At 45.9% G+C, this 26,489-nt stretch overlaps 1 protein-coding gene across 2 annotated transcripts; it reads right to left on the reverse strand.

Moving 5' to 3' along the window:
- Nucleotides 1–893: 893 nt before the first annotated feature.
- On the reverse strand, nt 894–24,069 carry mkln1 (muskelin 1, intracellular mediator containing kelch motifs; the record flags this gene model as incomplete). 2 transcript variants are annotated; one of them, XM_080022003.1, is made up of 18 exons in its annotated part: nt 894–1,388; nt 2,104–2,158; nt 2,341–2,443; nt 3,211–3,350; nt 5,068–5,182; nt 6,001–6,148; nt 7,630–7,759; nt 8,290–8,511; nt 9,001–9,213; nt 12,580–12,692; nt 15,418–15,483; nt 15,770–15,847; nt 16,057–16,249; nt 16,460–16,569; nt 16,938–17,026; nt 17,685–17,827; nt 19,891–19,960; nt 23,990–24,069. In XM_080022003.1, the coding sequence occupies 18 exons, from the start codon at nt 24,067–24,069 to the stop codon at nt 1,267–1,269; spliced, it is 2,190 nt and encodes a 729-aa protein (XP_079878129.1). In that variant the 3' UTR covers nt 894–1,266. The 2 variants fall into 2 exon arrangements, with proteins under 2 accessions (XP_079878129.1, XP_079878128.1); XM_080022002.1 differs by having other exon boundaries at nt 15,713–15,847.
- Between the last annotated feature and the right edge of the window lie 2,420 nt (nt 24,070–26,489).

Here is a 26,489-nt window from a genome sequence, read left to right on the forward strand (position 1 = left end):
CATTAAATATCAATAAATATTGAAACCAGAGCAGACGAACTGAGGACTTTCAAACAGTTTTCTGTGAAAACTGGAATATTGGCACCAGGGGCGTCAAACGACGCATATGTGCTGGTGAGATTCATGGGTTTAGGAGATATACACGTTGGTCTTTCAGTGTTGTTTCCGATTATGTAGTAAAAAATAAAATAAAATAAAAAATCCGTGACAAGGGCAAACATCTGCGCAGCAAAAAAAAAAGAAAAAGACACAATTTTCTTATCGAGACGCCCAGGAAAGACACAGACTTAGTTGTGTGAGGCGGGGGGGCGATGATAATAATAATAATAATAAAAAAAAAATAATAATAATAATAATAATAATCATGAAAAAAAATCCAGGTTCAAAAAGTAAAGATCCCATCTCCGCGTCTTGGCTCCAGCCGTGCACCGATCCAGCCTCCCCCCCGGGGCGACTCAAAAACCCGGGGCTGGCGTTCCCCTCTCTGAACCCGGACTCTCTCACAACCGGACATTTTGATCCAAAAACCAAGGGGCTGGGCGTGGCGTGGAAGGACGAAGGCGTCGGCTCTGCTTGTTTGTGTGTTGTATCTGTGGTTTGGTGTCTGAAGACGCTGAGGGGGTGAATCCACGACCCAAGGAAATCAACCACCCCGTCCTGCAGGAAGAACCTCCAAATGAAGGAAACGGAAGCAGCGTTTGGCAGATCTCATGGTTCTTTACCTGCTACAAAATGTGACAATTTTTTATTTACCCCCCCCCCCCCCCCCCTCTTCTTCCCGGGAGCAGCGAGCGAAAGGAAAAAGGGGAGAAAGTCGCCATTCGGGTCCCCTCCCCCCCCGCGTCCAAATACGCAGCGCCGTGGTGTCCCCGCGCCCGTCAATCACCCCCGGCACCACCTAAAAACCCCCGCCGGCTTCGCTTCCGGCTCCTTCTGCTTCCAGCGCCAGGACCTGCCAGAGGTCGAAAGGTCACGATTCGATCGTTCTGAGGTCAGAGCGAGGACTCAACTTCCAAGCCCCGCCCCCGTCCAATCAGGAGTGCCGTCGGTGCCGTCGGTGCCTCCCCCCTCCCCCAAAAAATATATAGTATATTATTATGTTTGTTTTTTGTTTTTTTTCACACAGAGATTTCAAACACCCAACAAAACGGCCGACACCCTCGTTGGTCCGCCACAAAGAAGGGCGAGGGGTCTGGGACGTACGTGGCCTGGGCCCTCCATGGGGCGGGGCGTGGCACGGGGGCGGGGCACAGGGCGGGGCGTGGACTACAGCGTGATGAGGTCGACCAGGTTGCCCTTGGGAGGAGTCATACTGTCCGGGAAGAAGTTGACGAGCGTGTCGAAGAGCTGCGTCCGCTGGGCGTAGGTCTGGTCCACGTCTGAGAAACCTGGAGGGAGGGAGAGAGGGAGAGAGAGAGAGAGAGAGAGGGGAAAAGGAAAGACTTCTTCTCAGACGTCTTTAAAAGTGTCCACAGCCCAGGCCCAGGGACATTTAGGAAGCTTAAAGCTATAAAGAAGGCGTCTTAAAAAAAGAAAAGAAAAAGGAGGCGGGTTACGGTTTACAGAATTTCATCCAAGGAAATCGGGGAAAACTCAAGTCTGACCTCATCAAATCAAATCACATGCATTTTATATATCAGACACTTCCAATCAAATACTGACAGCTACTGATAGATGTGCTTCAGCCAAACACTCATTTCTCTGGGTGAAAAGAGGCTTAAACATTTGATTATAATTGTGTCTTGTATTTTGATGTTTCTTCAAAGCAGCAGCAGGCTCCTTATAAGTTACGTCCCGGCTTTTAAATGGACTTTGGGATATTAAACCTACTTCCTGTAAACCATGTTCACTGATTTAAAGTAAAAAAAAATTAATACAATTCAAATAAAAAAAAAAACCAAAAAAAAACACGTTTTACCGCCACGGCAGGAGCCGGGGATGCTCGGGGAGCACATCGCGGGTCCTGCGCTTTTGGGGGGAAAAAAACCCCGAAACAAATCAAACCAAACTCGGTACCGACGTCGTGCGTGGTGGGTCCCAGGGTCGGTGCCCTCCAGGAGGGGAGAGAATCAGGGGGGCGTGGGGCGGCAGAGCAGTTCTTACCCAGAGGGATGAAGTCAGAGCTGGACTTGAAGAGCGCCGAGGGCAGGAGCTGAAACTGAGAACCACAAACAAAAAAACAACAAAAAACAACAAAAAAAACAACACACACCTCAGTTTGGTTTGCGCAGCGAAAAATGAAAAAAGACAAAACAGATCCCACGTCACACTTAATGTCCGCTCGCCCCCAACGCCCCGGAAAAAAATAAATAGACAAAATACCCCGACTCGGCCACGTACCTCTTTGGTCTCCTGGGGGTCGGTGTGGTCCACGGTCAGAGAGAGGTCGTTCTGCAGGTACTTCAGGGCGTTCAATGGTTCAGACTGGGCTTTCTCCTCAAACCTGAACGTCACAAAAAGGGCAGGCGGGCGGGAGGACAAGCCGGGCAGGTGGTTACGCCAGGCGGCCACCAGAGGGCACCGCACGCTCAGATATCACCTTTCGGGGGGGGGGGGGGGGGGGGGGGTTCTGTTCCCGTGTCAATCTGCGGTTTCGAGTCCGGCACCGACACATGTGTGATGGGGGGGGGCTTTACCAGAGCATTTCACAGAACAAGAGTCCAACGCGGGAATTTCAATTCGTTTGTGACTGCAGCGGTGGTTGATTTATGCACGGAAATGGTTGCGTAACCTCCCAAGTTACAATTTTCAGAACCATTCAGAAACCAAAACAACAGATTTGAGTCGAATCGGCATTTTTTTTTTCTTTTAACCCAGGCTTTGTGGTTTCCTGTTATTTTTTGATGTTATCAGATGGCCTATTATGCATTATATTGCTGTCTTGTTAAAACTGTGTTTTGGAAGCTCCCGCTAGCTATTATGTGAAATTAGTTATTATTATTATTAACTTAATAATATAATGAAAATGTTAAATTTATTATTATTTTTTTTTTTTAATCGTATTGGGTTTTTAGCCACTACTGCATGTTTTGTTTGTCTAGTGTTTCGATCATGTCTCAGACCGTCATTCATTGTGTGGAATGTATTGAAATAGCTGAAATCTTAAAATTAAGTTTGACCAGAACCAGAACCACTGATCCATATGCTCTGAGCATGATGGTATGTTTGTGTGTGTGTGTGTGTGTGTGTGTGTGTGGTGAAACAGGGCACCTGTATTTCCTGATCAGGTATCTGCAGTGCCGTAGCAGGTATTCCTTGGAGGGCCGACAGAGTTTGAGGGACCAGAAGTCGTCCAGCCGCATCTTCGGAGAGCAAGACTTCCCCGGATTGCCGCCAAACAGGTAGTGCACCTGTACACGGCAAAGCACGCAGACACTGAGCTGGTTGGAAGAGTGAGCAATTCGCTGTTTTTGTTTTCCTGATCACATGAGACAGTGGGGATATTTCTTCCATCTGAGGGCGCTGGTTTTATTTTTGTGAATGTTCATCCATTGAGACAGTTTACCAACCACAACGAGCTACGCTGCTCCCTGGGCCTGTGCCTGATCTGAGCATGGCGGACCTTGCCACCGACAATGGAAACAGCAAATAGACGAGCACATTGCATAACGCAAAGTGCCAGCTAAAAAAATAAAAAATGAAAAAATAAAATAAATAAACAAACAAATAAATAAAAACAAGTATAAAATATGCAATTTTTCGTAAAAATTATCTTATGGATTACCACTTTAAGTTTTGACAATCAATAGGACCCTAGATGATAGAGACATTTAACCCAATCATGCTGCAGAATGTCAGCTTTTGAAATGTTGGCATTTTTTATTTATTTATTATTATTATTTTTTAATCACATTAGCCTTGAAAAGCAAAATGTCAATTGAAAGCAAGAAACACAAATCTATAAAATATAAGCAAACAATAATACGGCAGCTGAAGGAGCGGGGCTTGGAGGCCGCTGACACAAAATGCACAGTCATCACGAATCACAGAATAATGATTCATCGTAATACAGAGGCACGTATAACACGGCGGCACTAGTGTGTGTGTGTGTGTGTGCGTGCGTGCGTGCATTCATACACTGTCTCCTGCAAAACATGATCAAACAAATAAACAAAAACAAAAAAACAAAAAAACAAAAACGCTTCAGAAACGTCCGCTCGAAAGCAGGCCGCTCTGTTCGACCGCAGAGCCTTGATGTGGGAAAAAATTTAAAAAAAAAAAAATGTACTTTCATTCTCCGTGTTTGTGGTGGACAGTTTCCCAGGACGCTTTGAGGCCTGGGAGGACGGCCCTGAGCTCTTTATCCGGGGGAGCCGTGAAAACCAAGACCTTGTGGTCATCTGGCCGTCTGAATGAAAAGGAAAGGGCTCGCCTTCGTTTCAAACACCACACACCGCGCTCAAACCAAAAAGGAAAAAAAATAATCAAATGTACTTTTTGAAAAACTGGAAGCTCACACGATGGAGGTTCATTCTGGCATTACGAAATTAAATTCGAGGACTTTCAAGTTCTTTCTTTGAGCGTTTTTTTTTCTCCCCATTTTAAAGAGGACTGCACACAAAACAAATATAAATCCACTTTCAATGTGATGATCTCCATGTGTTATGTTTTTATGTGTTTTCATGTCCTCACTCTTGTAAAACAGATTTTAAATCTCAATGAGACAAACCTGGTATAATAAAGGTAAAATAAATATAATATAAAATTAAAATATAATATACTAGTCTCATTGTCATTATATATATTAGTATATCTATAATATATCTGTATATTTATTATCTTATTGTGTCTGTTTCCAACCATGCTGGATTCAACTGACATGTCCCTGGCATCATCTATGTGGTAAAAGAGATTCTGGAAAATGCTTTAATTAAGTTACGATGTGAACGGGGCGAATATCCCAGGTTTTCAATGATCACATTTTTCCCCCAAGGACTTTTCAAGCCCTTCAGCACAAAAAAGGGGCTAGGGGGGTGAAATTCAAGCACTTCAAGGACCCGAAAGAACCCGGCATTAGAGTCACACGTGCCCTAAGTTTTATTTTGAATAACTGGTATTTGGCGTCACCTTGTGCATCTCGTCGTAGACCAGCTGGTGGGCGAAGCGCGGACACGGCTCCTCCTCCTGGAGCGACTTGGTGGGGTTCTCTTTAACCGCCTGGTCGTTCTTATACACACACGACCTGAGTCGCGCGCGCGCACACGCGCGCGCACACACACACACACACACACACACACACACACACACACACACACACACACACACACACACACACACACACACACACACACACACACACACACACACACACACACACACACACACACACACACACACACACACACACACAGTGTATATAACCCGACGGCAAATCCTCCATAACAAATTGCTCGGGATGCAGCGATTGTGACATTCTGGGCTGATACCGGTAACGACGTTTAAAATAACAATTTGGCCGATGCATATGTTTTCTGAGTTCCCATGAAGGCAGCGTCACTCGAGTTCCCATGAACCCGGCATCACTTCCTGCTTGGAGCGCTGCAGAGGCTTCTAAAATCGATCGCCGACGCCATCATTCTCTCGGACGGCTAAAAATAAATAAATAGAAATTGCTAAAATGGGTCGCAAATATACTTTGGCAGCTGGTAATATACCGGGGCGGCCTCGCCCAAGTAAAGTCTATGTGCGGGAAATACTGGATAAACATCAGCAACTACCATCGGTGAATGTCATCTAATTAGTAGTCAACAGGGTGAATATCGGTCGATACCGATGTACGGCCGAGAAATTGCTGCATCCCTGCAAATTGCATTTCACACACAGAATATCCTGACTCCAAAATAATCTATACAGCGCACACACACACACACACACACACACACACACACACACACACACACACACACACACACACACACACACACACACACACACACACACACACACACACACACACACACACACACTCTTTATATTTATTTATGTGTGTGTGCTCCATACCAGTTGTTACGGGCGATGTCGTAGATCCAGAAGGAGTTGCGGACGTTCTCCTCTCGCTTGTCCTTGTCCTTGCTGAGGCCCGACAGCACGTGGATCTCGTTGAGCTCGGGGTCGATGGTGGCTCGCTGGGTGAAGCCCGTCATCGGCACTGAGGGAGGAGGTTAAAAACACCAACATTTGATTCACGTTACTGTATTGATTAGTACATTTTAGGTGATAAACCCACTGAACTCTACGACAAATTCATAGCCAAATGTTTTTTTTGTTGAGCTTATTTTGTATATATATATATATATATATATAAAAAATAAAAAAGGATAAAACGTGGCAAAAAGCATGACAACTCGTCTTGAAAACTCCCGTATTCTTTTTAACCCAAGCCTTATTTATTTTTTCATTGGGAGCCACAGATATTGAGGGACGGGACGGACGGACAGATCTAACAGGAAGGACAGGCAGTCATCAGTCATCTGTCTGCGTCACTCAAGCCAGAGATCAGACATCAACAACATGGAGAAGCTGCTGAGAAGGGGGGAGAGAGAGAGAGAGAGAGAGAGAGAGAAACCATAAAATAAACTCTGGACCAACACAGAGAGAGCGAGAGAGGCAGAAAGAGAGCGAGAGAGAACAAGAGACCGAAAGAGAGAAGAAGAGACGGATACATAAAAGCAGAGACAAACAGAGAGAGAGAGAGAACACAGTGTTTGGGTTTGCCGCTTCCTTCCTGCCAAAAGACACTCTGTTCTTTCTCACTCTCGGCTTCGTTCCTTTGAAAATTTCAGCTCTCTCTCTGTCTTTCCTCCCTCCCTCCCTCCCTCCCTCCATCCGTCCATCCGTCCACCGTCCGTGTCCAAATTCACCCTCTCCAGCGACCGGCCCCCTCTTGCCCCTCCCTCTTCTAATCTTTCTCACTCACTGCAAGGAGCAGCCAAGAAGCACAACGCACACACATTTTAATTTATTACATTTAAAAAGACACATTTAAAAAAATATTAAATCAGATTTTGGATTATTTTGAGACAAATCATCCATCGCTGATAAGTACAATATATTTGGTAGGAGGCAGTCGTCGAATATTTGGTAGAAATAATTTCGGTTATGAACGAGAAAGATTCTGATTTGAACAACAGTTTTAAAAACTCGATATGGCTATTTAATGACCTATTCAAGTACTCTTAAAGGCCTCATATTTTTTTTCTATTTTTTTTTATGTTCCAAACCCGAAAACACGGACATTAAAAATATAAAATAACATAAAATCAAAAAAATGTGAGCTATCGCCAGGAAAGAAAAAGGGGTCAGGGGTAACGTGAAATGTGTGTGCCGACTCGTCAAGTGGCTAAAACTCACTTTGACACAGGTATGGCCCTTTAAGATGCCAGGAAACAAGTGCTGCGTCATCCCTTTCGTGTCGCTTATATAAAAAAAGAAGGGGAAAAAAAAAAAAAGGGAACGAGTGGGAGGGAATCTGCGAGAGCCGCTCTGACCCAGACAGACTGAACAGCAGCTTGATCCAGCGGTCGTGAAACAGGCCAAAATAAGACGAAGCGCTTCAAGGCCTCCGCTCCGCCGTGCGCCGGTTGCCCATGTCCGACGCGCCCGTCTTTATCCGCCTTTGCCAAACCTCACCCATGCCAGAGTCCTTCTTGGTTCCGTCCGATATGATTTCCACGTGATCGCCGTCCACGTCGTAGCTGAAGAAGTCGTTGAGGTACGTCTTCGACCGCTGGCCGCCGAACACGTAGAGGCAGCGATTCCTCTACGGAGAGAGAGAGGGAGAGAGAGAGAGAGAGAGGCGGCGGGGAACGGAGGAAAAGGAAGAGCTGCACATCAGAGAACGAGAGACCATACTGTGGTTTCAGGCGAACTGTAAAAACACACCCACACACCAACTAACCCGACAATAAGTGTTTCCCAGTTGCCCTTGATTAGATAAGAGCGTTTTTTTGGACGAATAAAAATTTATTATTGCAGGTAAGCACTGTACACTTCGTTCAAGGCAGATGTTAGTATTATAACCCCACCGTAAGTAAAAAAAACAAAAACAAATAAATCAGAAAAAAAGACTATTAAATTACTTTTAAGGTCCAATTTGTCAACTTTATTTAACAAATATTTAAGGACTTTAAGGTCCTGCAGAAACCCTGTTCATCCCGCCGCACTGATTAACCCTTCCAAAGACGGTGCGACACGTGACAACTTCGACAAAAAGGATTTTCTAATTATATACCAATCATGAAGCACAGACGTCGGCGTGCCAAACGCCGTGCGACTAGCCCCCGGCCTCACCGTGTGGAAGAGCATGCAGTGTCCGATGCGGGACTGCACGTCCTCGGGGCCGGCGTTGCAGGAGTCCTCCCGCAGGAGGCTCCAGGTGGCGGCCTGGCAGTGGAAGGCGTACAGGCCGCTGAACTGCGGCTCCGACGTCCGGCTATCCTCCATGCTGCCGTTGCACGTCAGGATGCGCCCGCCGAACGTGTAGATCATGTGCTTCTCCGAGTCCATGCACATCTAGGGAGGGGGGGGGGGGGGGGGGGGGGGATGAAGCTACATGGTTGGTCCGCTCGCCAACTTTAGACAGTAAAACATGAGGGAACATAATTATACTTCCTACCCTTCTGGCTCACTGCAAACCACGCTGTCTGTTTTGTGAAGAAATTTATATTTTGGCAAGCAAAAGGTGCATAAAATAGTGATGGCTATTAAATAACGGGATAGCTTCAACCATTTTCAAGTCTCCAACCGACCACCACCTCCGAAGGTCCACACAACCCAAAGCCGCTCTGCTATTGGTCAATACCACATATCTCATATTTTTCACACATGTTGAAGTTTTGCACCAAGGGTTGAACTGGGCACCGAGACTTTTTTCCTTTTTTGACGACTACTAATTCACGACGACAGTACCGGAAGCAAACCCACCGCCACAATTACATCGAAAATGAACCACATTCGGCACAAAGTGCGACTCGTTCACAGGGGTGTAATAAGTGACGCCACCTGGTGGTCGAACACCAGCTTGGGCCCTCCGTCGGCGGACGTGTCCTCGCTGAGCAGCGTCCAGGCGTTGGCGTCGATGTCGTAGCGGTAGAAGTCGCTCTTGAGGGATTTGCTGTTCCGGACGCTGGAGTCCAGGTAGCGGCCCAGCGTGTAGATCTGCCGCCGCTGGGAGTCGATGCACATCTTGTGGCAGGACCGGGCGCTCGGACCGCTCTGGAGAGTGAGAGAGAGAGAGAGAGAGAGAGACGGACACGCATGAAGACAGCGGGGGGCTCTCAAACCTTTTTACACCAATAAACAGAGGACCCAGCCAGCCCCCCGGCAAGGACACTCACTGCGCACTTAATTAGGGAACACTATACTAATACCGGGCGGGGCCTCGCCTTGTTTCCCAAAACAGCCTCTGTTCTTCTTGGCGTGGATTCCACAAGATGGTGGAAACATTCCTTTGAGATTCTGCTCCGTGTTGAAGTGCTGCCGATGTGTCGGCTGCGCATTCACGCCCCGAGCCTCCAGTTGCATCACACCCCAGAGGTGTTGGGACGTCCCGTGACCGGGAAGGCCACCGAAGGGCATTGAACCCGTTGTCACGTTCACGGAACCGGTTTCGAGACGACTTTTGTGCCGCGGTGCGTTATCGTGCTGGAAGTAGCCGTTAGAAGACGGGCGTGGCCGCGAAGGGACGCACACGGTTGGCGACAATGCTCAAATAGGCTGCGCTCAAGAGATGATGGATTGGCATTGGCGGGCTCAAAGCGTGCCAAGAAAAAAAATGCCCCCACACTATGACACCACTGCCGCCAGCCTGGACCGACAGAAGCCGGGTCGGCTCCATGGCTTCCTGCTGTTGGCGCCAAAATTCCCACCCTACCATCCGTGCGCCTCAGCAGTCATGGAGATTCGTCAGACCAGGCTACGTTTTTCCCAGTCGTCAACTGTCCGGTTTCGGTGAGCCTGTTGAGATGCCTGCCTGCCTTCTGAGATGTTCTCCTACCTGCCACACTTGTACAGAGCGGTTATTTGAGTTACCGTAGCCTTTCCGTCAGCAAGAAACCAGTCCGGCCGTTCTCCACTGGCCTCTCTCGTCGATCAGTCATTCGAGGGGTTTCCGTCCGCAACTGCCGCTTGCTGGATGATTTTTTGGGGCTTTTCGCACCATTCAGAGTGAACTCTAGCGACTCTTGAGCGTGGAAAATCCCAGGAGATCAGCAGCTACAGAAACACTCCAACCAGCCCGCCTGGCACCAACAACCATGCCACCGTCGAAAACACTGAGATCACATTATTCACCCGATTCTGGCGGTTGATGAAAAAATCGGCATGATTTTATGCATTGCACTACAGGATTGGCCGATTACATAATTACATGAATAAGTAGTTGTACAAGTGATCCTAATTAAGTGCTCAGTCAGTGCATGTCCCGAAAAACAATTTGATATTAGGCCTCACACTTCTACATGGGGAGAAACAAACACAAATCAAGGGCAATGTATTAGAAATAATTGAATTGCACCAATTCAAAATACTGTACTCAATGTCTAAAAGGAAATGATTATATATATATATATATATATATATATATATATATATATATATATATATATACACACACACATTGCATAAAAATGTTATATTTCAAAAAGTGTTAAGATGCACCCATTCAAAGGACACAAAAAAATAAAGATCAACTTTTCAACTTCCCCCCCAAAAGTTTTCACGGACCCCGCTTACAGAATCACTGCCCTAGAGAGTGGAGGGAGGAAGAGTAGGGGTAAAGTATGTCAGAGAAGCAGAGGAGAGCAGAGGTAAGAGTCAGACCTGCCAACCTTTGGAAAAATATTTGGAGTACCACAACAGTGTGATGGGGAGTCACCGCGGTGTCGGTTACCGCAACTAAATGACTCCATCAGTTATTCACAGCGTAGCGTCTGGTAACGACGTGAATCACATCGTATGCCAGCTACCACAGCTAAGTCTGACCTGCCGATTCTGATTTTCAATCCGTTGTACTTCCATACTAAAACACCGACTAATAAATATATTTTACACCAAATTTCCTTATCATTTGGTCCCATTGGGCAGACCAAATCTGCTGTACGTCAATGACAAATACACGGTGTGATCTGACCATGCTCACGTGACAGAACAGCTGCACATACGGACTAGACTGCAATGTTCAGTTACCACAATAGTGAGAATGCTGAATATTCACTATGGAACAATAATAGAACACGAAACTGTCCCTGAGTTCCAGTAAAATAAAAAACAACATGGAAAGGGTCACTGAGTTCCACCAAAATAGAAACTGGGACTGTACCAAGTTTCAGTATAAATTCAACCTGTAACTGGAAACAACAAATAACTAACATGGAAATGTCCAGTTCAAACTTCAAATGAAAGCCTCTTTACCTTTTAGGTGCAAATATACCTTTATGATCGTTTATATGGTACTCGCATTCCAAAATAAATTGCAATCATTGCAAAGAAAGAGTAATAATAATAAATGACCCACTCTTCTCACTCTCGTTCACTGGAACTCACCATGCATGAAACCAACCGAATCAAATTGAACGACTCGTTTTACCGAGTCACTCGTCCAGAACAGTTTGAAAAAAGTCAAACTTTACATCACGGTCTGAGCTCGAGCACTAGGAGCAACCACAGCAGACGCCCCGCTGTGACAGCGGCACATATGCAGTCTGCACAATGTTGGAATATTGTCAGCCGATAAAATATTAACACGGTCTTCGTTGACCTTGAAGTACCTCCAAACAGCCGACATTTTCTTTCTTTCACTCACTCTCTTTTTTTGAGCGTCAACTACATCACACTGCCTTCGTATTGGGTTTGAGTACCGGAGCATTTTTATGAGCGCACGACCACAGTATCGGCCGTGTACATTTGAACGGCACAGAATCTGAAAATACATCTGATCTGCGGGCCAACCGGTCACGGCCGATCATGCTTAAAGCGGCCGATGGATCGGCGCATCTCTATCACCAACGCTTTATATGTGAACATTGCAGTCACATTTTTTGCGCTTATTACTCCCCCACTTCCCATTTTACCCCAGCAATGCAGCGTTGGTGGTTAATAAAGCACCGCTGAGTATGAGTGGATGTTGAGTGAGTGAGAGGAGAGGGAATCACAGAATCACAGGTCGTAACATCTGGTCCAATCCCGGGGATGTCGTTTAAATACTGAATAAATGTACGCTATTGTTTTATATTTATTGATTGTTTTCCATAATTCAATTACAATATACGTATATATATAAAAATGTTTTTTGCGTGGTTTCAGCTCACATTCCGTACCTGCGTATTTTGACTCAGAATTGCGTGGTTGGTACACAAAATGCCTGCAGGCTGGCAGGTCTGCAGAGTAAAAGTGAAGCAGAGGTAGAGCAGCAAGCAGTCAAGGTAGAGTCGAGGCAGAGCAGAGGCAGAGAGAGGCGGACTAGACCCCCTCGTCCCCTTCCTTTTACAGGTAAATCTGTCACTTTCCAGCTCAGGGATTTGACGTCCGTCTGTGGTCTGTCTGAATTATGGCAAAGCGGTCAGTCAGTCGGCACCCGCTCACCTCCTTCTCAGTGTCCCTGGAGATGCAGGCCCACTGGTTCTCCTGGACGCTGTAGGCCCAGAAGTCGGCCAGGTCCTGGGTTCCGTCCCAGCCTCCAAACAGATAGACCGTCTCTGCAGGTGGGACAGGGGGTTAAGCACCGGCGAACGATTCAACATCAAGATATCCGTGTACAACCGGGGTGGACCCCGTCGACCCCCCGTTTCCAGGTCCCAGAATTCTAGCGACAACAGCAATAAAGAGTGTGTGACAAATGTTGTTCTTGTTATCATTTGAGGCAGAAAAACACAAATTTTACGTGTCACAATTCACATTTAGACCTTTAAGCACCAAGTGAGGCCAAATCTGATCCTGTCATGTGAAATTGATTATGACAGCTGCTTAATTTATTATATCAAGGAGAATAGAGGGGGCTCCAAAAATAGAAATGTAAAATTATCAAACAGATTTATTTATTTATTTTGAAATAAAATACATCAATAAAATGCCAATACATCAGCCCAGTCCAGAAATGTCCCCTGTTTGCATGTCAAGTGACACCATGTAATGTGGAAAACTGCACATGTCGACTAGTAATGTGCGCATGTGCACATGCGCACGCACGCGCCCAGACGCACGCACGCGCCCGTGCGCACGCACGCGCCCGTGCGCACGCACACACACACACACACACACACACGCGCACACACACACACACACACACACACACACAAAGAAGGCTTTTGTCTTGTCGCACGGCTCACAGGGAAGTACACGGTGGTAAAACATCGCCAAATAGTGTAATAACAATAGTTGTGTGTCTCCCGCTGAACAATAGAGCTGATTGATGTGCTGCTTTAAAAACAGCCCCCAGGTCAGTGTTGATTTAGATAAGGGGGGGGTGGGGGGGGGCAGAGATAAGACAAGGAGAGAGACACACATTATGTGGCAGAAAGGAGAAGGGAGAGAGAGAGAGAGAGAGAGAGAGAGAGAGAGAGAGAGAGAGACAGAGAGAGATCTATCTTGGGTGTGTTTCAATAATGACACAGCTCTGTGGGCGTGAGAGAGAGTATCTAAGAGTTCGTTTTAGGGCTGGGCGATCCTGAAAAATAAAAAGAAAAAAAAAGAAAACAACCTAATATCACAATACTTTTCGCCGAAAACCTCAAAACGCTACTCTGAGGATAGTTTCGGGTTGACTATTGGTGCTTTCTAAACTACATCACTACTTAATTTTGTCTTAAAAACATTTAACGTCATCACAATATGGGGATATCCAAAATCCCAGACAATATCTCGCATCAGCCCTAGTTTGTTAGTATCTGTATCTTCCATGTGTTTTAACAGTGAGAGAATTCTGCTGTGCGTGCGTGCGTGCCAGAGCAGAGATCTGAGCAGTGGTAATTTAAGAATGGGCGACACGCTAGGTTAGCATTAGCAGCCGCGCCCGCTCCATACGGCTCCACCGTCGCCCTGGAGGCTCGGCATTGTTTCCAAAGGTCAAGCGTGACGCAGGCCGGCTCCCATGCAGCTCCCTCCCGGCGCCTCCTTTTACCGCCAAGCGGGGGAGCGTGTCACCGTGCCGTTCCATGGTAAAGACACATCTACTTTTGGGGAACGGCACGAGGGTAAAGTGAGCTCGGGGGCTGCGCGGCATCCACCAAAAAAGGTATTTGCCGCCTTTCAAATGACCTCCACAGTCACTCATGCCACAGCATGCGGAAACATAAAAGACTGGAAGGCTCTGGGGCTCACGACATCAAATGATACAAAGCTTCTGGCTGATGCTGTTATGGGTGTGGCGACGTCTTAAAAACTTCATTAAATAAATAAACTAATAATTAAAAAATAATAATAATGTTTTGATTGCTTACTCAGGTTCCCTTTGTCTAAAAAGGTCCCGTGCCCTTTCTAAAGAAACACAATAACTTTAGAAATAACTGTTTTTATTCGTGCAACAACAACGATTTAGGTCCGTCCAAACCAAAAATTCTTGGAATTGTCCTGTCAAACGTTGATCGGTCGTAAAAATGCAACTTTACTCGGTCTCCTTACTTCATCACTAACTTTAACATCCGATTCTGATTGCGCCAAAATGTCACTGCGATTTCTGAGTGGTTCTAAGACGCTTGGTAAATACAGGTGGGTGTGTGTGTGTGTGTGTGTGTGTGTGTGTGTGTGTGTGTTTCCGTTTTCCGTTCACTACCGGATTTTGACCGGGAAAATCTGCAGATTACGATAATAATCGCGGTATCTTTTTCCCCTACGTCGATATAAAATAGACTCCATCATTTCGGTCAAGCCTCCCGCCGATCTGTTCATTTATGGAAGCGTGAGGAATGTGCCAACGGAAAGTCAATTTGGACGATCTAAAGCTGACCTTTTCACCCCCAACCAATTAGGTTTGTCGATAAGAGAGAGAAGCCCCGCCCCCCTCCCTGGGGGGCAGGTGGTGCTTGGAAACACACCGTTATTTTGTTTTATTTTATACGAGAAATATGAAGGCCTAAAGCTGAAGGAAATTCTGTGTGTTTTTTACGTGTTGCCCCAATATTTATTCATCTTTAAAATTGCGCCATGCACGTTGAGTCTACTGACGGGACTTATTTTATTTGGAATACAAAGTGTAAGGAAAAGTACCCTACTTTTCAATAAATAATAATATAAATCGACATGCCTTGATGTCATTCTGTATATAGCCTGCCTATCTGTTGTTTTGGAGCTCAATAAACACAGATAATATTTGACACATTTCCCCCATTCGTCTGAGACACTGAGAACTTCCAGGACACGTGGACCAGCACCGGTTGGTCGCAAAGGAAACTCTTGCGTGCGTGCGTGCGTGCGTCTCACTCTCACCGGTCTGGACGTCTATGACCATCTGATGGCCCCCCCTCATCCCGGGCCGGTTGTCGTCTCCGTCACCTGGAGGCAGAAGGAAGGGAGATGGAGGAGAGGAGGGGGGGGGGGGCGAGAGTGTCAAGAGAGACGGATAAAAGAAAAAAAGGAAAAAAAATAAAAATAAAAAAATAAAAATAAAGAATGGGTGGAGTAATGGGAGGGGTGCAGGGGGGGAGGGGGGACATTTTAGCTCCAGAGCGGCGCTGCCTCCATGGCGAATTGATGTGCCAGAGGATTTGGGAGGAGTCCCTACTAGAGTAGACGGTCTCACTGCTCATGTCGTCTCGGTTGGGCTCTTGGGCCGTTGTACCTTTGTGGCATTTGGGGATGATTTGGCTCCAGCGCGGCTTGTACTCCTGCTGGCTGATGTACTGGTTAAACAGGCCGTCTGGAGGGGGGGGGGGGGGGGAAAGAAACGGTCATCTAGCTGATGACAACGAAACTAAATTCCACCGACGCAACGTTAAATCCAGGAATACAATTCGTGACCCCCCCCCCCCCGGGGAGACGCATTTCAGGAGAGGGGTATTTTTGGTTCCGGTCACTGACAAAAACGCCCACAGCCACGACCACCCCCGACGCTTGTGTCACCGAGACCTCGGACGGCCTTGTCGATGAGCTCCTCGCAGGCATCGAAGTCGCCCCGCAGCACCAGCCTGTCGTGGAGGTGCGTGAGCATGGGGTGCTCCAGCGCCACGCGCGTCTTCTTCTGCAGCGACTCGAAGGCCTCCGTGTAGTTGTGCTGCCGGAAGTGTTTGAGGCAAAGGCGGATGGCTTCTTGTTCTCTGTACTACAGGGGGGAGGGAGAGAGCGGGAGAGAGGGAATGACCCCCGGTCATTTAAGGGGAGCGGTGCACAAACGAACAATATAGTCATTCTACCAGATATTTTGCTTGACTGTTACTAAAGGGCGAATTCCACCGCAAAGCTCCCAAACAACACAGTCATTCAAGGAATCGAGGCGTAAGCAATGGGAGCCTCCAGAGAAGCGGCCGCGTACCTTGCTGTACCAGTTAAGGCAGGGCTGCACCACGTCCGGGTCCTCGATGCCGTGCAGCTCAATGTACCAGATGCTGAAGTTAAAACTGGGACCCCACGACATCAGAGGCACTGGGAGGGGAAACAAAGTGTCGTTCATCGTCTCATCGGAAACCTTCTCTACCCCGTCAGATTGAGACGATTATAAAGATTTTCACGTTGCTGTCAACGTGAAGTAGAGCTGAAAGTCACTGTAAACTAGCTCCGTCGACTTTGCAGCTGTGGATTTTTCTGTAAAGTACCAAGCATCGCAGTACTCCCGATCCAGACATGGTATCTCTTTGCTTAAATGATATGGACGTATTCAGCAAAAATCAATACAAAAATACCGGTGTTGGTATTCTGCGGTCGGCCCCGGTGTTTCCTGAACTTCGCCTGGGGCAAAGAACTTTTCAGTCCGGAACGGGGCCAAAAAGCGCACCAATCACATGGGCTCTCACCTATTTTGACAAACCGGCAGGGAAACATCTGTTCGTCGATCTTGTGTTTTAAGGTGAACGTCTCCTTGTTGTAGTCGTTCTTAAGGCCGCTGGGGGAGAGACGGAGGGAACAGCAGAGGGAGTGAGGGCCATGTCGGTATTGCCGGATCGCAAATGTTGACGTGGGCTCAGATCATTGCACCAAAAATGAAGGCAGCCAGTCCCATGGCCAACGTGGAACATCGACTGAATTGAGACGACTGGAGATATAAAAAGATCAAATCAGCCAAAAGAGCAACTAATGGATTTTGGAAATTCACCGAAAAACACAAATTCTTCTACCATGGTTAGTGTCAACCTGGTCCATATTTTTTAAGTCACAAAATGTGTAGCCTCGGGAAGTAAATGTGTAAAATGCGACAACCATGAAAATGCAGTAAACAAAACAGCTGCGATTTGTCTGTCATTCATTTTGTGCCCTAAAACATGACAAGCTAATACAATAAAGTAACCATAAACTTGTGAAGAAACACAATGTATTTACTGTGAACATAACAACTGAGGTAAACAGTTGATCTCCAAACGACTGATGGAACTGGAAACGCCACTGGGATGGCAGCGTACGATTGTGGAATCTTTAACGATTTCACAAAGCGATCGCTGCCAGCTAAAATAACCACCATCACGTAATAATAATAATAATAATAATAATAACTGGGGCAGCTCCCACCGGATCTCCCCCTGATCTCCGTTTCGTTTCTCCTTCACCTGGACAACAGCTCTGTCATGTTCTCTTCACTCATTCCACCAAACACTTTGAACTTCTTCAGGTTGCAAACGTGCGTCTTCTCGTATTTCCCAAACGTGATGCTCTGAACGATCGCCGGCCTCTCCAATTTCAATATCAAGTACTGGAGAGAGGAGAGAAAGAGGTCGTGGGCGGGGGTCAAAAAGGGGGCACAGAAATAGAGCTACAAGTTAGTGCGTGTACGTAGCGTTCTCAGATCTACGGGAGAAGGTCACCCATTTTCAAAAGATTTATGCGCCGGCTTATCGACCGCGGCAGAGTCCATCTACCGCTGAAGGTACGCGGGCACTAAATTAAATCCATGAGCCGGATCCATACGTCATCGGTGCGCTAACTAGAAGGGACATTTAACAACAAATTGCAGAGGACTATCGGGACGGGAAGATGGAGACCGCCGGGCGGGACATTGATTCTACCCGTCACACCGAAGCGGAGGCATTTGGCCAAACCCCGGAGACCAACGTCTTTATGTTTGCCCTGTGAAAAATAATGACCGCGTATTCTCCGACATGACGTCCATTTCGAGAGGCTCGGCATCGATATTCATGGGGTGGGGGCCTCACAGCGGTGCCCCAAGTGAACAACCGCGATAAATTTATCTCAAGCGCTTCCAATCAATTCAAAAATAGATGCGGAGCCATCGACTTTTAACCGCTTGTCCGTGGCATCGATCCCTTTCTTGCAACATTACTCTGTCGTGGGACAAAATATGATGAGAACCGGATCCTCACCACTGGTCTTTCACCAAGGACATCAGATACAGACCCCGGTCCGTAACCCTCTAATTGGACTTCAGATTGGAAAAAGCATCTTCTCCGCCCACGTCTCCCGCCTGAGGCAGAGCTGAACTCAACTGGCTTCCACGGTAGGAATGAACCACGTGGCCCGTGTGTATTTTGACTGGGTGGGGTTACTTGGAATAGCGTTGGTTTGTGAAACTCTTGAGGTAAAATAATTTTTCTTTAACCGTTCCCGCCTCCACACGGATGTTAAAATGTGTGAGTCAGGTGCTAAAAAGGAAAGGGTGAATACAATGGGTTTTTTTCCAGACAAGAGGAAAGAAGGTAACTGGAAACTGGGAAACACCGACCTGATGAAAAATGTGCATTTTTGTGCAAATATTTATCCTTTCCGTACGACCGCCGGTTTATTGAGCCTCAAAAGACAATTATCTAGAGGCTTCAGAAGACTGTGTGGACATCCATCTCACAGCCCTGACACTCAAGGTCACTACCAGGACGCCGTCTATCCATCCTGAACGCGGTAAGGGGCCACTTCGAGCGAGTCGGGGAAGGGGGTTGCCAGCCACAAACTGCAATAACTCGCACCCGAACAGCTGACTGAGCCGGCAGCCCCTACAGCACCAATGTGTCGAACCACACAACCACAGCTGGATGAACGGTTGTGCGTCAAAAAACAGCCGAACGCAGAGAATGTCCTGGAGAAGACCCTAGATGTGAAATGTCGGATGCGATGCGGCGCGGCGCTGCAGTGGTGGAGGACCCGCACACCGAACAGACCGCCCCGCCGTCCATCACACTCAGATTTAAAAGGGAGGCTAATCACTTGCTCGCGTCTGCCTGTTAAAGGTTAAAAACTTAATTTCCTCCCGCAGTTCAACAACTCAGACATTGAAATCCGCACTGCGGCGTGTGTGCGTTACAGGAATCAGGAGTTCAAGGACCGAAACAAGAGTCTTCTATCACTGGTAATGACAGCCACAACACACCACGGACAGAAAACAAGAGCACTCTTTCACCGCCTGGCTACTTCGGGGGGCGTTTTTTGTTTTTTCTCAACCCAGGCTTTACATTTTAGAAGAGTGGTATTTTTGGTTCACATCGTTCACAGCTGTTCCTAGCAAAACGTCACCGGCGGATTTACCTACAGGCTCTGCTGCAGCTCCTCACTGCACTCGAAATGTAATCCGACGGGGGCCAACAATTAAGCCCTTAAAAAGGCCTGGGTTGAAACAATGAGCACACCTATCCTTCAAGACAACATTGAACCAAGGACTAGTCCGGCAAGGCTAGCGTCCTCAAGTCTATCATAGATTCTCGATATTTGAAGAAGTCAGAGAGACACACAAAGGCGGAGGCATTGGTTGAAGGACAGAAGACGACGACCTGGCGAGATCCCGTGGATGGGATGCGGACAGGGACTCACCTGTGGGGGGTAGTTGCTCTCAGAAGACCATCTGGAAGACTGATCGTTAGGTTTGTCCACCAAAATGTTTCTAGGGATAGGAGAGGTAAAGGGAAGTAAAACAAATCACATCACTCTGTTTGTTATGGGTGTCACGATATATCATGGCTCTGTGAGATTTAAATACGGTGAAAATCTCCAATCATCCAAGCCGACTGTTAAATCAGCCAAAGGCCAAGTATGAGTCATTGACATACTTTGAAATTAAGTTATTTAGACAAGCATCTGCTTTTAGAAGGTGATTTATTTATTAACAGATTGCATTATTTGCACTTACTGTCAACGTGCACGTGAAAGAAAAAAAACAATAGAAGAAAGTATAAGAAACACTTAAAATAGTTATACGCAAATTCGTCATTTTTGCATATTTAATGTTTAAGGAATCTTACAGTCATAATTTACTTCCATTCAAACTTTGACTGCATCGAACCGTGAACCACAAACCCTGTGTACCATGCTCCGTACCAATGCGTGTGTGTGTGTATCGTGACACCGACCGTGTGGTGTTCCCACGTTGTGACATGACAGCGGGGGGTCTCCAAAGTGCTCTTCCAGCTACAGAAAGTCATCTGCTGAGGGCTTTTAACTACGGGTCGGTGTTTCCCTCTCTGGTCCCACGGCTTCACCGGTCCTGTCCTCTAAACTCTAGTGGCAATTCTCACCAGATTCAATTCGGGGCCACACCTTGCCGGGGCCCATGATTGGATTTAGGAGAGCAGGTACGGTGACCAGATGCCAACAAACTAAATACGGAACCAAGAGTATGTTTTTGTGGGACAGTGTGGGACACGTTGCCAATGCTGAGGCCTTCTAAACTTTTTGATATTAGATTAGATTCAACTTATTCTCATTGCACAGGCATGTCTAACTTAAAAAACAAACGATTCCGCCCCTGAGCTCATGACATCTCTCTGCCTATCCCTTTGTGAGCCCTAGTGTACTGTGTCGCTTTCACAATGTATTCCCCACTGTGCGAAATTAAAAAAAAAATTAATAAAAAAGAGAGTCGCCTTCCACCGGCTTCACGCGGTAGAAGTGGTTTCCCAGTCTTGGTTGTAGCTGCATTTCTTTCTCTTTCTGGGAGTTTCCATCATATCTGCGTAGTTTGTGACTTTGTGGTGTCTGGCAGTTTTTCCCCAGGGGGCGTGGCCAAGATGGTGACAGGCTGACCTGCACTGTGACCCACATGTGCGCAGTTTGATTGACATCCAACGCAGCCCTGTTATGACAGCATTCTTCACAGCCATTGGATAAAAGACTTATTTTAGAATGGCTTCTGTCCTGCAGTGGACTTTGGAAAACTAGAGGCAACTAAATTGTGAGACGTCGCCTCAATATGTGGGACGGGAGACGGGATGAAAATGATGTGCAGTACAACGGAAAGAGGAACACCCCGTCACCTCAAAGTGCAGGAGTGGACTTGCAGGACAGGGGGTGAACCTAGGACCGGATTGGGAAACAATTTGGTATTTTTATTTTTTTGACAGTGTCAACAAGGCTGCCCCCAAATAGTCTACCAAATGTTAGTCGAAGAGTCTTCTTAATCCACCAGGTGATTTATTGGTCGGTTGGTCACAGGAAAAAAAAAAAAAGAAAAACGTAAGTGGGGAGCTGCGCCTTGTCAAAATAAACCTTAAAATCTGTATTGCTGCATCCGTGTATGAAACGCCAGAGGGATTTTAATTTGAAAGAATATCTAACAAACATGATTCAGGTCCGGGGACGGGGAAGGCGCAGCGAGCACTCTGTCTGCGGCCCCGGGGAATGCCCCCAATCAGGGTTCCCTAACGAGGGGACACCGGGAAAAGGATCTTTCCGCCGCCACATTTCAGTGCAATTGATGTCAATATGTAATTATAATGTGTACATAAATTTAATAATAATAGGACCTAATACATTTAACCAATGTAATGGTTAACCGGTGTAAACAGGCGGCTCGCTTCCTTTGTGCAGTGCTTGTAAAATAAATGTATATTTTAAAGGTTGGTTATTACAATTCGTATTCATCTAATGTAGCAATGTTAACAATGTTTATCATAACATTCTTTCAAAGCCCTGAAACTCAAACCACTTTCTGATGCCCAAAAAACATATGATTAAATAATTAAATCAATATCATAAATGTGCAACGATTAGTCCACTAATGACTTGAACTGATGACTAATAGTCGACTCGGAAAGTGTTTAGTCAGGGGCAGCCCTAGTCAAATGTTGATAGAGGTTCATTGTTTTATTTATTGTTTTTGTTAATTTGGGGATTTTTTTTTTGCACATCTGCATCATTTCCAATTGTGTGTTAAATTTGAGGTTTCTTGCACAATTGCCATTGTTTCTTGTTCATATTAGTTTATTATTATTTCCCATTTGTTTTGACGTGAACCACCGTGACACTGCAATTTCCCTCTGGGTCAAATAAAGTATCTATCTACCCATCTGTATATCTGTCTATTCATCCACCTCTCTATCCATCCATCCACCTCTCTATCCATCCATTCACCTCTCTATCCATCCATCCACCTCTCTATCCATCCATCCATCCATCCATCCATCCATTCACCTCTCTATCCATCTAGCCATCCACCTCTATCCATCCGTCTCTCTATGCATCTATCCATCCATCCATCCACCTACAGTATCTATCCATCCATCCACCTCTACCCATCCCTGCACCTCTCTATCCATCTCTCTATCCATTCATCCACCTCTCTATCCACCCGTCTTTCCATCCATTTACCTCTATATCCATCTGTCATCCATCCACCCACCCACCCACCTCTCTATCCACCCACCCAACTATCCATCCACCTCTCCACCCATCCATCCACCAATCTCTCTATCCATCCATCCATCCATCCATCCACCTCCATATCCATCTATCTATCTTAGCATTGAACATTGCAGCCCTTCATCTTCAATGTTTGTGTTCGGGCTGCAACAGGCAACTGTACTCAGAGCCGGTGGGCTTCGCTGATTAAACACTAAAAACATTACTCGGGAGTGTTCACCGAATCACACAACTGATAACATCACTCTTTAACACCTTAAAACACCAGCATATTTACATTCGATCGCACCGGTCTAGGATTCAAGGCAGGGGTCTAGCGGTTAGCGGGCTAGCATTAGCTTCGGCTCTACGGTCGCGAAATCGGCTCGGAGGTGTTCGTTTCGCTGACCCCGCCCGCCCGGCGGCTCACGTGACTGATTCGAAGCAGGAAATGTGAATATAAAAATGAGTATTTAAACTTTCCTTTTTAATATATATATATATATATATATATATACATATATATATATATATGCACTCACTCAATGTTAACGCCACAAAAAATATTTAGCTATTGTATAATAGCTGTCAATGCATAATGTACGTAGATAAACAGTCATAGGCCCAGGTATATTTTATATATATCATTTTTTATCAATATTTCACGTTTGTTATATCTTTATTTTTCCGATTTATATCACGACTGTATGACTCCACCCACTTTATTTTTCACTTTTATCAATTCACCGTATGTGACAAATCAACTATGACCGAACGTATAAATGACACCAAATACAAGCGAAATGACTTCAGCAGGAAATCCCGTTACATGTTATAACGAATTAATTTATCATTGCACAACATAACGACATCAATCTTCATGTGCACTATTATGTACGGATTTTAAATTAATTGTGCATGCAATCCTGCACGATTTCCTAGTTTTGACAGTGATTTATTGATACAGGAATATATATATATGTATATATATGTATATTTCTAGATTTAATGGGTATTGGCAGACTATTCGATTTATTTCGGTACTTTTTAGATTTAATAAATATCGCCACGTTTATCGGTGTTGTTGTTTTTTCCTCTCTCTCTCTCTCTCTCTCTCTCCTTTCCGGCGTCCGCGGTGCCACAAACAAACGCACCCTGAGCCTCTTCCAGCGCCAGGCCGGAGCAGACAGGCCGGAGAGGGGCCGGGGAGGAGGGGTGGGGGGTCGGCGGAGAACACGCCTGCAACGGCAAACACCAGCGCGACAATCCGTCCCGTTACGGCGAACGCATTACTCACTCGGGTAAGTAGATGGAGGAATACGAGCTCCATTTAAAAACGCTGAAGGAGAGCACCCTGTTCTCAGGAACGACAGCCATCTTGTTGCACAAAATAGTGACGCGCGGCTGCCGGACGATTCGTTCGTGGCGAACGAAGCGCTTTAAACGACTCGCGGGTCCGGAGTCGCCCCGTCAAAAGAGTGTGCGAGCAAGTGATTCTTTCACCTACGAAGGCAGCGTTATCGCCGAAGGAAGCCTCCGTTAAAGTCCAGGGCGTTTGCCGTAATTCATATTGGGTTTGACCGATTTACACTCTGACGTTCCACCAAAATGAATACTCTCGCTGGAAGTACGTTTTGAGATTCACACGTTGCATTTCTCTGCCAAAATGTGCGTTTGTGAGATAATTTGGGGTTGAAAGGTTTCGGGGAGCCACGCTCTTCCTTCCACCGACTGAGACAAATGAACGAAAAGTCGGGTGACAACTGAACGGATCCTCTGACCGAGTCACTCGTCAGGGACCGAATCTGAAAAAAAAAAAGGAGTCGGACCCGTCAGCGCTCCAGCCAGCCGCGGGTCTTAAAGGGACAGTGCGCTCTAATTGGTGAAAGTGGCTGGAAAGGCGAGTTTCCGATGGACCAAAGCCAAATGTAGTGTTAGAATAAAAAAACATCAGGTGTATTAAGGGAACTATTTCAGGTCAAAGTAGAGGTAGAGGCCTCTAGTCCTGCCCTCTGATCACAATGATATTTAACTATTATTATAATATTGTATTGCAATCATTTATTTCTTATAATGTCAATTAAAATATCGACATTGTGACGTATCGTCTTGGATATTGGTGAGTGTAATATATAGTTATAGTTAAATGTTGTCTCTACGGTAAAGGCTGCATTACAGTAAAGTAATGCAACTTTTACATAAGATAGAAAGGAAATAGTAATACTAGCAATAATCATAATAATGACCTTCTATATCACCTTTCATACACAACATGTACGTCAAAGTGCTTTACAATAATGTAAGGCAATTATTATTACTTTTGCTATTTAATAGTAGTAGTTATAATAATAAATATAGCTACAGGCAGAAATGCATGGGGTCCAGGTTGATCACAGCAATTGCACCAATGGCAATATTGGGACCAATGGAGAATAAAACATAGCACCTCAGAGTCATACCCTGCACATATACAGGTACTCCTCATTTAACGACCTACCTGTTTATCGACCGTTGGGACTTAGGATCAGCTCTCTGACCAGTCTGTGTTGTACAATACCACGGCGTCTCAGCGTCAAGCATCTCATTGCACATCACCCTTTATACACTATATACGCTATTTTCTACGATATATACGATATACCCTATATACATATAGGATATATAGGGTATGCGTTTGCAATGGCCACGCCCCCTTACTGTGAAATAACACTATATACAAACCCCAATTCCAATGAAGTCGGGATGTTGTGTAAAATGTAAATAAAAACAGAATACAATGACTTGCAAATCCTTTTCAACCTATATTCAATTGAATACACTACAAAGACAAGATATTTAATGTTCAAACTGATAAACTTTATTGTTTTGTTGCAAATATTCACTCATTTTGAATTTGATGCCTGCAACACGTTCCAAAAAAGCTGGGACAGTTTACCACTGTGTTACATCACCTTTCCTTTTAACAACACTCAATAAGCGTTTGGGAACTGAGGACACTAATTACTGAAGCATTGTAGGGGGACTTCTTTCCCATTCTTGCTTGATGTACGACTTCAGTTGCTCAGCAGTCCGGGGTCTCCGTTGTCGTATTTTGCGCTTCATAATGCGCCGCACATTTTCAATGAGAGACAGGTCTGGACTGCAGACAGGCCAGTCTAGCACCCGCACTCTTTTACTACGAAGCCACGCTGCCATAACATGCAGAATGTGGCTTGGGCACTGTCTTGCTGAAACAAGCAGGGACGTCCCTGAAAAAGACGTTGCAGCATATGTTGCTCCAAAACCTGTATGTACCTTTCAGCAATAATGGTTAATTTAATCAATGGCCTTCACAGATGTGCAAGTTATCCATGCCATGGGCCCTAGCATACCCCCATACCATCACAGATGCTGGCTTTTGAACATTGCGCCGATAACAACCCGGGCGGTCCTTTTCCTCTTTGGCCGGAAGACACGACGTCCATGATTTCCAAAAACAATTTGAAATGTGGACTCCACAGCACACTTTTCCACTTTGCGTCAGCCCATCACAGATGAGCTCGGGCCCAGAGAAGCCGGTGGCGTTTCTGGGTTTTGTTGATATATGGCTTCGGCTTTGCATGGTGGAGTTTACTTGCACGTGTAGATGTAGCGACGAACTGTGTGAACTGACAATGCTTTTCCATCCTTTACAGAATGATGTTGGTTTTTAATGCAGTGGCGCCTGGTGGATCGAAGGTCACGGGCATTCAAATGTTGGTTTTTCGGCCTTGCCGCCTACGTGCAGAGATTTCTCCAGATTCTCTGAATCTTTTGAT

The sequence above is a fragment of the Zeus faber genome (assembly GCF_960531495.2).
Source record: "Zeus faber genome assembly, chromosome: 21".
Classification (NCBI taxonomy): Eukaryota; Metazoa; Chordata; class Actinopteri; order Zeiformes; family Zeidae; genus Zeus; species Zeus faber.